This window comes from Hirundo rustica, chromosome 1, assembly GCF_015227805.2.
Source record: "Hirundo rustica isolate bHirRus1 chromosome 1, bHirRus1.pri.v3, whole genome shotgun sequence".
Lineage (NCBI taxonomy): Eukaryota > Metazoa > Chordata > Aves > Passeriformes > Hirundinidae > Hirundo > Hirundo rustica.
In genome coordinates, this window is record NC_053450.1 from 109,288,601 (window position 1) to 109,303,442 (window position 14,842).

General features: G+C 40.4%; 1 protein-coding gene across 1 annotated transcript in view; it reads right to left on the minus strand.

The window, feature by feature from the left end:
* Positions 1–229: 229 nt before the first annotated feature.
* NPSR1 (neuropeptide S receptor 1) overlaps positions 230–14,842 on the minus strand; it is a 57,515-nt gene continuing 42,902 nt past the window's right edge. The window contains exons 5-9 of the mRNA XM_040072937.2: positions 13,010–13,211; positions 3,533–3,609; positions 2,760–2,849; positions 471–651; positions 230–348 (exon numbers count right to left, since the gene is read on the minus strand). Of these exons, the coding sequence (XP_039928871.1) occupies positions 255–348; positions 471–651; positions 2,760–2,849; positions 3,533–3,609; positions 13,010–13,211 (644 nt within the window). The 3' untranslated portion in view covers positions 230–254. The remainder of the gene's footprint in view (positions 349–470; positions 652–2,759; positions 2,850–3,532; positions 3,610–13,009; positions 13,212–14,842) is intronic.

Here is a 14,842-nt window from a genome sequence, read left to right on the forward strand (position 1 = left end):
TTAAACAGAGGGTCCAGATGAAGCCTCATAACAGAGGCTTGTGAACCTCTCACACTGAGCTTGGCACTGGCAGTGTGCAATTGATGAAGGTGCAGTGCCCACCCAAAATGTATGTGCTATAAAGGTGCACAAGAGCACAAGGCGCGGGCTCCTGCCAGTCAGTGTCCATCCACTTCACGGTGCACAGGGCTGCTGGGGGACCTCTGTCTTCCTCTGTACAGGTGCCAGCGTGGCTTTGCAGAGCATTGCCTGTGCTAGATGTACTCTGGTTTCGACAGGACCTGCATCTCCTGCCCCCCATCGCTCCTTTCCCGGAAGGTTCCCCCCAGCCTCTGAGTTCTTCTTTCCCTACAAAAAATGAAGAATGGTCAGAATTAAAGGAGTCAAAACCAGTTAAGGAGTTTAGGGACTGTGTTTATGTGTTCCCTCCCTTCTTAGGGGTAATCAGAGTGACAGTAAAGGAGCAATACTCAGAAGGGGGGCAGAGGCTGTTGCTGAAGAAGCAGTAGATGAGGGGGTTGACAGCGCTGTTCAAGGCTGGCAGGTTCTGAATAATCACAGACGCGTAGAAGCGCTCTTTGGTCTCAGGGAGTATGTTGAAGTTGTCCAGGATATCAAAAAGAAAGTAAGGGCTCCAACAGAGAATAAATGCTGCAGAAGAGACAGAGAAAGGAACAGCTTGACATTGGATAGTTTGGCAATTTAGGGAAGTAATTACACACTCATGGAGTGACTGTCATAACACATAAATATTTGTTTATGCAAAAAAAAAAACCCCAAAAAACCAAAAACCAACCTTTCCCCATTCAGGATCTTATTTAAGAGAATAGTTATTAGATTGTGCTTTTATTTGTCTTTATTTTTATTTTAATGCCTATAAAATATATTACTTGTGTTTCTCTAAGTGTTTAGAGTGCTCCCTCTAGACATATTGAGACACTTCTGAGCACTACACAACACATAAAGGGTAAATAGGTAGCCAGTTAAAGCATCATCAGTTATAGTGAAGTGCTCTTTTAATGGTCCCCGGAGTGAGCAGCCAATCTAAATGAACACACAGCCAAAGTACTGCCCCGTGACAGTGCTGCCTGTCACAGCCACCTATTAAAAAAGGGTTCTCAGACACCCAGGAGCAAGGAACGACACTCTTTCACTTCACATCATGGCAAACCATCATGTCATTTGGCATGCTGTCTGGAGGTGGTGTGTGCATAGAATGTGCAGGAAGATTCTCCTAATTTCCTGTACTGTCATTTGAGAGATGAATTTGAGGAAGGGAAGAGAGGAGTGTACTGCTCCTAGCCTCTGCTTTTGTTCAGAGGTGGTAGGGGAAAAAATGGTTAGCCACAGATCTAGCTTTATTTGCAGGCATAGGGAATTAATCTGTACCTCCAAATTTCTATGCCATCTCTTCTCACACAGGCTTTTAATTCAGGATTTGCACAGAAATGCTGGGACAGGCAGTTCACTCAACTCAGCTAAAAGTACCTGGGTTGCAAACATACAGGTGATTGTGAAATCAGACACATGATCACATCCTGACCCAGATGACATAGCAGAGTAACCCCATGCCTGTTTTCTTGTCACATCAGAATTTCATTGCTAGCAGTTAACTGAGTGCTCAATAAAAGTGCAAGGAAGAGATAAGCTCCCCTCCTGTTTCCTAGACTAACCAAACAATTATATGCAAAATAGCAATACACAGTATCAGAGTGTGCATCATAGCACTCACTGTGCAGAACTTTAGGTGGCTTTAAAGAAATCTATGGATGTTAGATGTCAATCTGTTTGCACATCAAGAGATGCTGGGTGCCTAATATTATCATGGCCTGCTGAACTACTTGAACATCCATGTGAGCTCTCAGCATGATGGCCTTGCAATAGTAGCTATGTCTGAGAAAAGCTTTCTCTGATTGCCACACACAAAGGTTCAGACAAGGAGAAGATGTTCTCAGGTTTATGAAAAGTATGAATCACACTGGCCTCTCTCATGACTGTAGATGCTGCCACTAGACAGTGAGCTAAGCTACTCAAGTGGCTGCTACCACAATATTCTCCAATCTGAATTCTGCACAGTGTTGAAAAGAGAAGCAGTCTCTTCTTGAGTGTCAAGGGATGACTGTCAGCCCTTGGGAGTAAAGAGCTTTGGTGCCTTTCCTGCATGTCTCTGGCAGCTAATCACAAGCTCTGTGTGATGCTGTTTTTATTTATTGAGATAGAATATCAGCCTCCTAATTGCATCAGAATAATGTCATTTCCCTGGGGGACGGAGAACACCTGCACTAAGTCATCTGCTGCCCACTTGGGAAAGGAGAGCTCATTCTTTCCACCTTGGCAGGCAACACATCTGTGACATCAAATACAATTGCTGCATATCTCACCTCTTCTCTCCCTAGCAGCTCACATGCCATTCAGTGTCTCTAAGCCTAAAAGCTCGGTTGCCAAATCTTTTGGCAGTCTGGATAGGAAAGAAATTACCTCTCCCTTTGTTCCTTTTAGACATTATCTCCTTACTTTCTTCATGCACATGAGGGACTGTGCATCTAATTTAATTTCAGGCTTATGTCAGATACCTAAAATAGAAATGTATCAGCCAGGAGAGACGGGAAGGACAGGATCAGAAGGCAAGTCAGGTGTCTGAGTCAAGCTCCTTCTCCAAGCCATCTACTTCGTCTTCTGATGACAGAGGTTGCAGAGGAAAAACAGCTTCCTAATGTCAGCATCCTCACTAGCTACCTGCTGAGGGGCTTTTCACTTACCAAGGATAATCACAATGCTGTACTTGATCGCTTTCACCTTCGCCCTGGATATGAACCCACGACTGGTGTAGCCACTGGAGGCTTTGCCACCTGGGGAAAGAACAGTTCAGGTAGTGAAAAGAATAGGACTGGTGTGTGGATGTGTCAGTGTACACCTTGACAGTCAGGACAGGAATATACAATCCCATCTTTCCCTGGTGTCAGTAAGAACGTCGGTAGCTCCTGAAATTTGGACACTTGCAAGTATGCTCATGTTGGTCAATCAAAACCTGAGCCAACCAAAATAAAAATGGAAAGAGTAAGTAGAGTAGGTCTTCCCAAAGCATTGAGGCATGTGTAGTCTTGGGATGAAATACTCAGATCATTTTATAGCTTTCTGTGGCCAGGAATTTCTGATCTTGAGCAAAATTGAGACTTGCGAGGACATGTGAAGACGCAGAAAAAAGTGCTCCAGAGTATATGCTAGAAAAAACTATTATGGAAATGGACAAAGTTATAGGAATAGAAATTCTAACTTCTAGAATAAGTAGTTTTTACTTTTTATTCATTTTCTCACAGATGTTTCCTATTATGTCTCTAAAGAGAATTTAGTGTCAAAAGAAAGAGGGTAAATAATGTAGAAATGGGTTATGAATGAAAAAAACATTGAAAACCCATTCCCAGTGCAACAATGGGGGCCCAATGTGACAGTGCATGTCCAAGCACTCCCAGATTTGTGAGGATCAGCTGGAATTGGACCACAAAGCTGGAGTCACAGGTATGTTGAGACTCACCAGGACAGCTGGATATGATGACAGCTTGAGCTTTGCTCTTCATCCAGATGGTTCGAATCACAATTGAGTATATGACACTGCAGAAGGGGAAGAGTTGCTGGTATTAGGCACAATAAATTTAAAAGACATCCTGGTCATTTGTGCTCTAGGAATACACTTTTCTATGTGTAAGGAGTTCAAAGAGATGGTGGGACTGCATAGGAATAATGATAGCAAATGACGACAACAACAACAACGATGACAACAACAACAACAACAACAACAACAACAACAATAATAATAATAATAATAATAATAATTAGGATATAATTCTCCCACAGTATTTTTCAGAAGGAGATCTGAAGGCTTTTCACCATGCAAATCCTTGTGGTTGTCCTGGCTTTGTAGATGCCAAATCTGAAGCACAGACGAATGCAGTGATTAGGCCAAAAATCTTTCAGACAAGAGCTCATTGGAGATTTTGAGCCAGCCAATGCCAAATCCATCTGAGTATCAGCCCTAGAACACTAGCTCTGATGAGAGAAGCAAGGGAGGAACCTGGTTTTGCTGTATGTACACTTTGATTTTGCTGTTACTTTTTGGGCATGAAGCTGGTGAATAAAATTTCTCCCTGGGGAATTTAATAAGGGCAAGATCCATGACAAATGGAAATAAATACAGTGGTGGTCAATGTTGGGTCTCAGGGTTCTGTGGTGGAAATCAAGGATAGAAGAGTCAGATAAATGGGAGAAGTTAGATGATTCAAAAGCAGATCCACCACAATTTTCATATTTAGAGAGATTTATATACTTTCAACATGAAAGATGAACAGTGCTCTGGTACATAATGACCTTGGATAGTTATGGACTTTCCCTATGCAATATCCAGTCTGGACTTGTGTTGGTTCATTATAGAATAGATAAAAATACTTCCTTCAAGATGAATAGCTGTTTAAACCCACATCCCTGAAGACGTTAATTGTCATAAACCGTAGTGGTCCTTGTGTGAAAAAGGTGCAAAGAAGGACAAAATTTCAGGGTGTTTATAGAGGCAAAAATGTGTCTTACTGTTATGTGACTTCTTTTTGTTATCGGAAGAGGCATTATTAGTCCTTTCAGACTGATATGCAAGTCTTCGCTACAGCACTTTCGATTGCTAAGTGTGCTTGCAAAGGCAGAATTTGTGTTCTAAAAACTATGAAGGTTTGGAGGAAGTTTTTGGAAGTTTTTGGAAGTCTCTTTTTGTGGAATTTTGAGCCACCTGGTTTCCAGGCTCAGTAGGTGAGAGCTGTAAATTCAAAGTGCAGTCTGGGCTGTGCAGTGGAGCAGTAGCGTCCTTGCCCACTGAGAGGTTTGCTCACTTCTGCTGTGGACTACAACTTGCTCTCCTTAATCCCTTCAAAAGTCCAGCTGATTTGAACATTTTCCTTTTATCTCCTAGCTTTTCAAAAGCCTGTTTATTTAACAGCTCATACACTTGAGGATTTCTTTGTACTTTTTACAGACAATGGTGGAAAATTCATGAACCATTTCTCCTTTGATTGTTCCAATGAATCAGAATGTATTATAATGATAATTGTTATAATCTCAAAAATTTTACCAGCTCGCTCTTAAAAGTCCTGTTTCTATTTTCTTCCTAGCCTGCTGTCTCTAGTCTGACCTCTTTATTTGCAGTTGAGACAATGTCCTCTCTGATGCAGATTTTCCTTTGTCCAGCAGGACACATTCAGAGTTTCTTAAGCATCAGGACAAAGGAGTCTAACTCTGTAGTCAAAATATTCAGACTCCCTACTTTCAGCCAAATGCCATAAGGGTTGAGTTATGAAGCCAGTCTTCTCACTTGCTTTCCTTTTGATCCCAGAACTCCTGCCCTCTTGGCTGCAGAGTCTGGTCGGGGCATGTCTTTTGCCAGATACAGCTACAGCATCTGTCTTCTCTGGCATTTCACACGTGAGGTTACACGTTGATTCATTTGAATCCATAGGTTTTAGAACTCCAGAGGAAAGCTGAATCCTTGTTTTCATGCAGTAACTTATAAAATGCTGCCAACACAGTCGATCTGAGTGGGTGTTTTTGCCTCTGTTCATCTTTCTTTTCTCTGTAGCTGAAGCCACTGGAGCCCTTCTTATCAGGAGTGGACCAGAGGTGGTGCAAAGCTGCCCAGGGTGGGTGTCAGGAAAGACAAGTTACTTGTCATGCTAGGTAAACTTCTAAGCAACTCTTGTGCCAGCCACAGTTATTCATTTACAGTTTGATCTCTCTGGGACTCTAGGTCATAGTACTGCCTAACCCTTTTTTATTTTATTTTTTTTTTCACCCCCAGCAATGCTAGCATGGAGCTGAGAAAATGGACTTTCCAGAAATGTGTTACTTAAAGCATAGGATCATAACAGAACTGTATGTGTGTTTCAAAGCCACAGAAGTAAAAAGAGGGCTCTTATGGAAGAGAAGTATTGTTCTTATGAGGGAAAAGCAGCTGTTTTTCAGAATACATTTGTACCTCCTTTCTTTCTTGTAAAAGGTAGATGGATGACGATGCAGAGGTTGGTCAAATCTCAAAGAAATTCTCACTTGAAAAAGTAAAGATGACCAAAGAGTAGCAGGGAACAGAGGACAAACTGGTATTCAGAGGAGTGTTTGGAAATGGTCTGCAGCATTCCAACCATATCCTAATCTCTGTTCCCTTCCTCTGGATGTTGAACTGCTCAGCCTTCACTGGCAAGATGTAAATGCACAAGGTACACCTTGTCACAAATCTCTTTTTCCAACCCATGTAACACGCCTGCATACTGCTTGCCCTTATCTCTACTTGAAGAGCACATGGAGATGGGATGTGCAGCTGTTGAGCTCCAGGTGTTGTCAGGTTTCTCTGTGTCTGTAAGTGCACAGTGCACTGGTCTTCCAGCCTAGGTTGTAGGTGAGACATTAATGAAAGAGTACTGAGATGGAAAAGTCAAACCTGGATGGAACATTCATCCAAGCCATTCTGAAAAGTAGCTGCTCAGGCTTTGAAGACCACAGGACAGAAAGGACATGCTGTTGATCTGAAAATGTGACGACTTTTCTAACCCTGATAAAATGTGTATCTCTTGATGTGGCAGGAAAATACAAAAATATGCTTCACAATATGGATGCATCTCAGAAATTAAATTCTTCACATCTCCAAAAACAATTTAGCTTGATCCAAATTATAAAGGTTTAAGAGGCATGTTCATCATAGCCTGCTGTTAGTTAATGGTGTTGTTTAGTATGCTCCATTGTTAATTACAACATTTTTTAACCATGTAAATGTGTAACTTATGGTTAGTCATACAGATGCAACTGTGAATAATCACACTCCATCTGTATTTTTAATTCCTAGATCACTTTTTTTTTTTTTTTTTTTTTTTAATCTTCTGGTAAAGCTATGTACTGATATAATAATCATAAGCATTATTGATCTGCCCACTCTTTAAATACAGATTTTTTTGGTTTTTTTCTTAAGTAAATAATTGCACTATGACAATGTCCTACACAGCCTTGGTATTTTCTAGTAAAATGAGCCTTTATCATGGCCAAAGAGCACTTAAGCTCCCTGTTATAATTACTTCTATTTATCATCCAGTATTGCCTATTGTTCCTTATACATTATTTGTGCACAGTGATGCAGTCGCTTTGTTTTATGGCAGCTAATTTGCAGCACTATTTGTCTAAAGAGAAAAGCAACCTCATCGAACAAACCATTGCAGGCACATGTAATGGGTGAATGAAGAGTTGGGCAGATATTGGAACGCATGGGCAAGATCTAGGGTTGTTATTTAAAAATGGAAATTGCAGGCAAAGAAATGGCCTCACCGAATCAAGTTCAAAAAATGACCTTTGGTATTTTTAATAATGACATTTCCAGTCCCTTTATTTGATTTAATTCAGAGAAATACCTTTTATTTAATCTATTTTTTATTTCATAGCAATACCTTGGATTTAATTCCATATTTTTCCTTTTAGCTGAAATTGGTGGTTTTTTTCCCCCTTTCTAATTATTTTTCAGCTGCTCCAAAGCAAATGTTCTCTTTGGAGTTTAGATTTTAAACAGCAGATGGATATCTTTTTTCTCTGTTCTTCAAGAGGAGCTTTAACATTTATATTTTTTTTTTAACAATACTTCGCAATTATATTAGGTAAATCTCTATGTATTGTATTTATAATATTAAAATATAAAAACACATATTAGTAATCATGAATAACAGCTGAAAAACCTCTGAACATCTGTATACTCAATTGCCAGGACATAATTACCCTGTGGCACAGAGAAGCAATGCAGAATAGAAATACAGTAGCTCTTCTGTCTCCCCATCACAGATTCTGAGGGGGCCAGGTGCAAATATTTGCAGGAGAGCAGCGTGTAATCTTGATTTGACCCATACTTAACCTCTGCTTAACAGTGCCCCAGAGGCTTTCAACAATCACAGCAGACACCATTTGAGCCTAGCTCGGTGTATTTTGGAATAGGAGAAAAGGTTTTGCTTATAGCTGATGACACTTGTCCCAGAAGAGAAGAGAACTAATTACTGCAGGTTCCATAATTAGGGGGTTTTATGGTTTTTTGTTTGTTTGTTTGTTTTTGTTTGTTTGGGATTTTTTTGTTTGTTTTGGGGGTTTTTTGGTTTTTTTTTTTTTGGGGGGGGTGGGTTTGGGGTTTTTTTGGAGTTTCATAGGTGTAGTGGATTATGTAACCTAGAAATGTGTATTCTATTTCATCTATTGAAGGCTCGTTTTTTGGGAGATGTTTTTTCTTTCTCTTGTTCCTCCAAGGGGGAAGGAGAAGGATGCCTCCTGATTATGGCCCAGCCATTAAAACCAGGTGGAGCAGTGTTTCTTATCTCTTTCACCACCCCTCCATCCTCCAGGGGACATCTTCTGATAATGGGCCATTAGGGCCCACCAATGACATGACACATTCCATCATCCCATTGTGAGATGCTCCACGCAGTGGGGGAGGAGACAACTGTTCCCAGCTAGATAAAAACTGGGACTGAAGGAAACAAGGGATCCTGTTTTTCCACTGGATGCCCAGAGGAAGACTGGACTCATCTCGCCGCCACTGACATTCTACAGGACCATCTCTACTCCACAGAACCACATCTGTTACTTCAGCAGCTCTTGTTTGGATTGCTTCCAACACCCTGACCACCAGGGTGCCAGGTCATATCCCCAGCTCTGTCAGGGCTTTTTCCAGGATCTTTGTTTGCTTCCTTGTTTGTATTTTTTGTACTACTACATTTGTATTTTCCTTTTTATTTTTAATATTCCTAGTAAAGAACTGTTGCTCCTATTTCACATATCTTTGCCTGAAAGCCCCTAATTGCAAAATTATAATAATTCCAAAGGAGGACAATAGGTTAATAACATCAACTGCAGAAGAAATAGTAGAACAATGTAAATAAGAGGGAACAGGCCAATTTTTTAAGCACTGTATAGAAATACCTGAGTCTTCCTGTACGACACTGAGACAGTGGGGATGAGAGAAGTTTTATTATGGAAAGAAAAATATTCTCTACTTTTTTTTAGCTCTCAAATATATCCACACATGTGAGTTAAAAATACCAATCATAGCTTTTCATTTTCTTTTCATTATTCAGGTCTTGTTCACTGGTATTATAATCAGATGAAAAAAAAAAAAAAACTTGCTGAAAAACCACAAGCTCTTTGATAACTGATTGCTGATTCTCTAGTTGTGAAGAAGTGGTAGGAATAGACCTCAGAAGTATTAAAATCTTTCAGGCTGTTGCAGTTTTCTTCATAAATGATCTTTCTACATATACATTTTTTAAAAATGCAGGGGCTGAGGGGGAGAGAGTGCTGTGTTTTTCTGGTTCATGTTTTGCCTTGGAATCTGTAGGGTTTTCACTGCCCATCTGGGGCTTTAGCTTGTCAGTGGAAGGGTTTTCCATGGTGAGCACAAGGTTATCAGCTAAATAATTAATTCCATGGGCTGCAGTGTTATGAATAACACAACTCCTGTGAGTTAGTTGAAGGTTGTCAGGAACACGTGAAATCAGCTCCACTGAGAGAGCTGAGGGCTGGATGAGAGAAGCTTAAAAGATGATGGTGTCTGGACTGTAACAAATGAAAACAGCTCAGTCAAAGCAGCATATCTAGTGTGGAATTAAGTCCTGCACCTGAAAAGTAAGATTTTATCCTTTGTATGCATTTCAGATGAACAGCACCTGAAAAAGTGCTGTCATCAGTGAACTGCTTTGCTCTAGAGGTTAGGTTTTCAGCAGATTCAGGCAGCAGAACTAATTAAGAATTAACTCCGCCAGCCAGTGTCCCACATTGCATCAGACACCTGCCATGCAGCTAAATCAGAGTGCTTCAGCAGAGAAAATAAAGTAGCTGTGCAAACAATATGAATTATTGCAGAAAATGTTTTATTTTTTTCCCTGTGTGCATCCTGCCTCACTTCCTCACTAAGTGTGGTGTATGCCTTTCCTTCTGGCTTATATGTATTCATGGTTTCTTCTACTGATCCTTGACTTTTCAGCTGCACATTTATGGATCTTCTCTCAACTTTTATGTTGTGGCCTTTTTTAAATAACATCTTCAGATAAAGGTCATTAAAAAAAATAAATCACAAAATGCCTTCCTACACTTATTAAATAACACCTTTCATTTTATAAATAATCTCTAGACAGGGGAACACACAACTGGAATGTACGTGATCTCTCTCACCCTTATGAAATAGCATCTCATTTATCATCAAACCTCCTGTGCATCTGAAAGTATTGGGTGGAACAAAACTTTTGGAGAGAAACCGAGTCCCTGGAGATATTAACAGCCATTCCTGCTGTTCTTGAGCCACAAACTGCTTATCAGAGTATTTGTATGCTGCAGCCACATCAGGTGGATTAGCTTTAAACTCCTACACTGCCAACGATTTTTAAAGAAATGGATGTCACACCTTCAGGCTCTGTTGCCAGATGTTTTACAGATACACCAGCTGGGAAGTTGCAACTTTCACTTTTATGCTTGAGATTTAAAGTGTTCTAAAAATAACCATTTCCTTCCAAATTGCATGGCATTTTTTCGTAATGTCTCTGCTGACCTTGCCCTGATGCTAATCCTCTTTTTCTGTGGTTTTAGACAATTCTCTCTGTTCTGAAGAAAATAGTATCACTGACAACTAGAAATGAATGAGCACAAAATAAATCCTTCCCTGCACCACTCCCCTTCCTTCTTTCCAGTGCCAGATACCACTTTGGACCTGTCAAAAATCTGACTTCTGCTGGCAAGGACACAGGAGCGTTTATGTTAATAAACACTGAAACCAGGAATGTTTCTGGGCAGGTGGTGGACACTGCACTGCCCCTGGCTCCAAAACCGGTGGTTTTAGTTCCTATCCTGCCATAAATTTCTTGTGTGAATGTTGCTTAAGGTCAAAGCCACAAAAAATTTTAGTATGTTTTATTCAGATGTCAGGGCAATCTCATGAAGTGCCAGTTTCACTGCCTTTCTCTTTCCCCTTGTGTCCTCATCACCTTCTTGCTCCTGGGGATTTACAGTAAAGCAAGTCACAGAGCTGATCTGGTTTGAATATCTTTCTTTGGTAGGGAGGAGGGGAGAATAATGTCAACAGCTCTGAAATATTTATTGCTCTGTAGCTTGCCTTTTCTTGCCAAACAAGAATAGATGGCGTGTAAAAGGAGTGGCTTGTCTGTAACAGAAACCATGCAAATCTGTGTGTTTGAGTGTGAAAGAGATGTTTCACACACCTATGGAATGACTGGTAATAGGGCAGGCTGTTGGGCTTTTTTCCTGAAACACTTAAGCTCCTGGCTAGAATTTCCCAAGTGCTACCTATTTGAGAAAGTTCGTAAAACAATCCCTTTCTCTGTAAGAGCCAGCCTCAAAAATTTCTAGTGCCATTTCTTTGCACTGTTAAATTGTTTTTTCTCGGTGGGATGTATGTTTATTGTTTTTACTGCTACTGCTGGGCTGCAGATCTACCCACATTTTTATTTACATATTCCCAAAAATATTTTTTTGTATATTGAAAACTAAGCTGACTTTCAGAGACAGGAAAACATGCAGACAAATGATCCCACGTAGGAAGTATAACTTGGGAGCAGTTTTTCCTCTCATCACCTTGTCCTTTCTTTAAGAAGAATTTTCTTGATTTTTTTTTAGTTATATCTATGCAATCTGGCACAAAAAAATGAAAGGTTTAGCAAACTGACATGTTATGAGCAAAGTGTAAAAATCATCCCTTCTCTCTAAGGAGCAACACTGGTCCATTTTGAATCCATATCAAAAAGTCAGCTAGATGAGTTCAAGAGCCACATGGTTTTGATTCTATCAGGGATAATTTTGTTGCCAGTAAAAGCTACAGAACTTAATCTCTGTGATAAAACAGTAATCAAATTCAAGGCATTTATTTAGGTTATGTAATCAGTCCTGTCATCGTCTAGAAGAGATTGGCCTCTGCCCACCGCACTGCCACCCAGGGCACTAACGAGCAGGAAGGTAAGGGGGACTCATGGCTCACCACTTGTTGGAAAAGCAGATGGACCAAGAGATAAATCCAAAGGACACTGCAAAACTAGTTCTTCCCTCAGAGTCCAAGCAGCCTGTCACCAAATTAAGGGGGAGGAAAGGAGTCCCAGCAAGTCTTTCTTGCTGCTGACGAGAGGAGATGGACACCAAGAAATATGATTTTAACCCTACTGGTGAAAGAAAGAAAAATAAGGGCTCTGAGAACTGTCACTGCCACTGGCAGCATTTTGAGGCAGCTAGGAAGCCTCACTCCTGTTCCACTTGTGATTTTGGCTGCTCTTTTGCCTTGGTGGTTCCTCATGGCTAGTTAACTTCTGTTTAATGGCAGCCAATGGCAGTGCTCTAGAGGGAAGCTGATCACAAAGCTCAGTCTGCAATATTGATTGACCTCAGTTTAATACAGTTTCTGCAGCTTGTCTTTGTGATTTGAGGCAAATCTGTCTCAAATATCTGCAGCTCAGGTTTCCTATTACAAAGCCAGAAAAATTACATTTGTTCATATTTTAGGAGTAGTTGAAAACTTCAATGCTTGGAGATTTCTTTCCAGTCCTGGTGAAGGAATACTTGTGGAGTACTGTGAAGCTTAAGAGCACTTCAAGTTAATTTTAGTTTAATTAGTGTTAAGTGCAGTTTCCTGTCCTTCTATTAAAATTATCTTTTCTAATAACGGACAAATACTCATACTAGGTTTATAAAGATATCTTTCAAGCTTGAAGCTGTGGAGATAAGTGGACACACTTAGAGATTCATTTCTTTCCTCAGAGAAAATGTTTCTGGCTATTAATACCACGGAGAGAACACCCCGGGCAAGTACAACAACCCATGTATTATGTGCTAAAAACCAAAGCAGCTATGCAGCAGATATGGAAATGAAATCATAATGAATGGGTAGAAATTAAAGTATTAAGCTGATTGCACACTTGACAGCTTTCACCACACACCTGCTGACTGGGGTTTTCAGACTTACCTGATAATGATCAGAGGAATGAAATACACCAGGAAAGCCACAACTGTCATGTAGGGGATCCAGTAGGAGTCATCAGGCCAGAGAGCCCAGCACTGCACTTCCCCATTGGAGAGCTGTCGTTTCCCAAAAATAATCAGAGTTGGTATGGAAAACAGGAAAGAGAGGCTCCAGGCCACTCCAATAAGTACTTTCGCCTGCCTTTCTGTGTAACAGAGTCAAACAGACAGGGTCAGTGGGGTTGTTGGTGCGAGTGAACCCTTGCAGCGCTATTGACAGAAAGGCAGAGAGGAGGAGGAAATTCTGTGAATAAAGGGAATTTTAGGCTGCAGCGGGCTGATGCTGAAAAGACTTCAAAGGAGAAAAAGGATTTAATCTCTTTCTCATGATAAATTGTCATATCATTATGGGCTTGTATTTTGTAAGTTTTATTTAAGGATGCCTAGGGCCTTTTGGATCTGAAACACTATGAGAAAGGGACTGGTCAGGGTCAGCAAGTCAGAAGCATGAAATGCAAATGGTACCTCTATGCCACCGAGAGAACACCATTAATGCGTGTAAAGGACCTCAGGCTTCCCCTACTGCATATTTAGTGATGCACCTTGAAGTGAGAAAGATTGCAAAAGACTTCCTATGAGGAAAAAGAAAATGCCTCAGTTCAGGATCAGAACAAGACTGCACAACGAGCTGCCTTTAACTCCATCTGCAACTTTACTGTCCTGAAGAAACACAGGCCTGAAGAGCCTGGGCATCTCCTGCGCTTCTCTGTATAATGGTGGGGATCAAATTTAGCTGCTGTTGATTAACCCAAGCCATGCCAGGAGTAGACTGCTAACCATGAGACAGAAAATGGCACTCAAGTGCCCAGCCCTGTTTTATCTGATACAAAATACAGGAACAGAGAGATCCTGCTGGACTTCATGGCGGAGAACAGGAGCTAAAGGACCCCAAAACCTCCATCAGATTTGTATTACTGCAGCCTCTTGATTTCTGGCCACTGCCTAGTGAGGAAAAACAACAGAGAAATTAGATGATGTCTGGTGGCATCCACAAGATTTTGTAAATATCAATGGGTTGGAGCAAAAAAGACCCAAAGCTTCAATTTTCAAAAGCCTGCATCTTCTGGCTAAACTCCAGTTAGCTCTAGCTGAAAAGTGTTGGGGGAAAGGATTGATCTGTGGAGTACCCATGATTATCAGTGACACTTATTCCTCCTCAGCCAGATTGCAAGAGGGACAGATGGGGACAGATTTTTTTTTTTTTTTTTTTTTAAATCTGGGGAGCTTTAGTGCTCAAATACTTTATTGTCCTAAAAAATATCCGAGGTTGTGCGTGAAATAGAAAATCACTTTAAATTATGCATATCAAGAAGAATGTCTTTCCTCCTTGAAGCTCAAAGAGCAATACTAAAGCATGTGGGCGAAACATTCAAAAAGTAATTTTATGCTTTATAAAACATCAGTTGCAAATACTCAGTTATCCTGCTCATTTTTAAATGCTACCCACGTTCAGGAAAGTATGGTCTTGCTAATCTAGGGCTTAAGGGAACTCTGATGACATCTGCATAAGTGAGAGGGTTAGATTAAGGCTATAAATATTGTACAGGCAAAAGAGAACTGTGAAGTTTCCCAAAGCATAACAGAATAAACTTAGCAAAAGAAATATTGAGAATAAATTTTGCAAAATATTTCCTGCCAGAAAGGACGTTTCAAATATAAGCTAACTACTTAAACTACAATCCCACAAGCCTCAGTGGGGCCCATCTGTGATTTTCTAACTAAAAAAGATTAGAACTGGAAAATAAACCTTTTTTTTTTTTTTTTTGCTCTGTATATT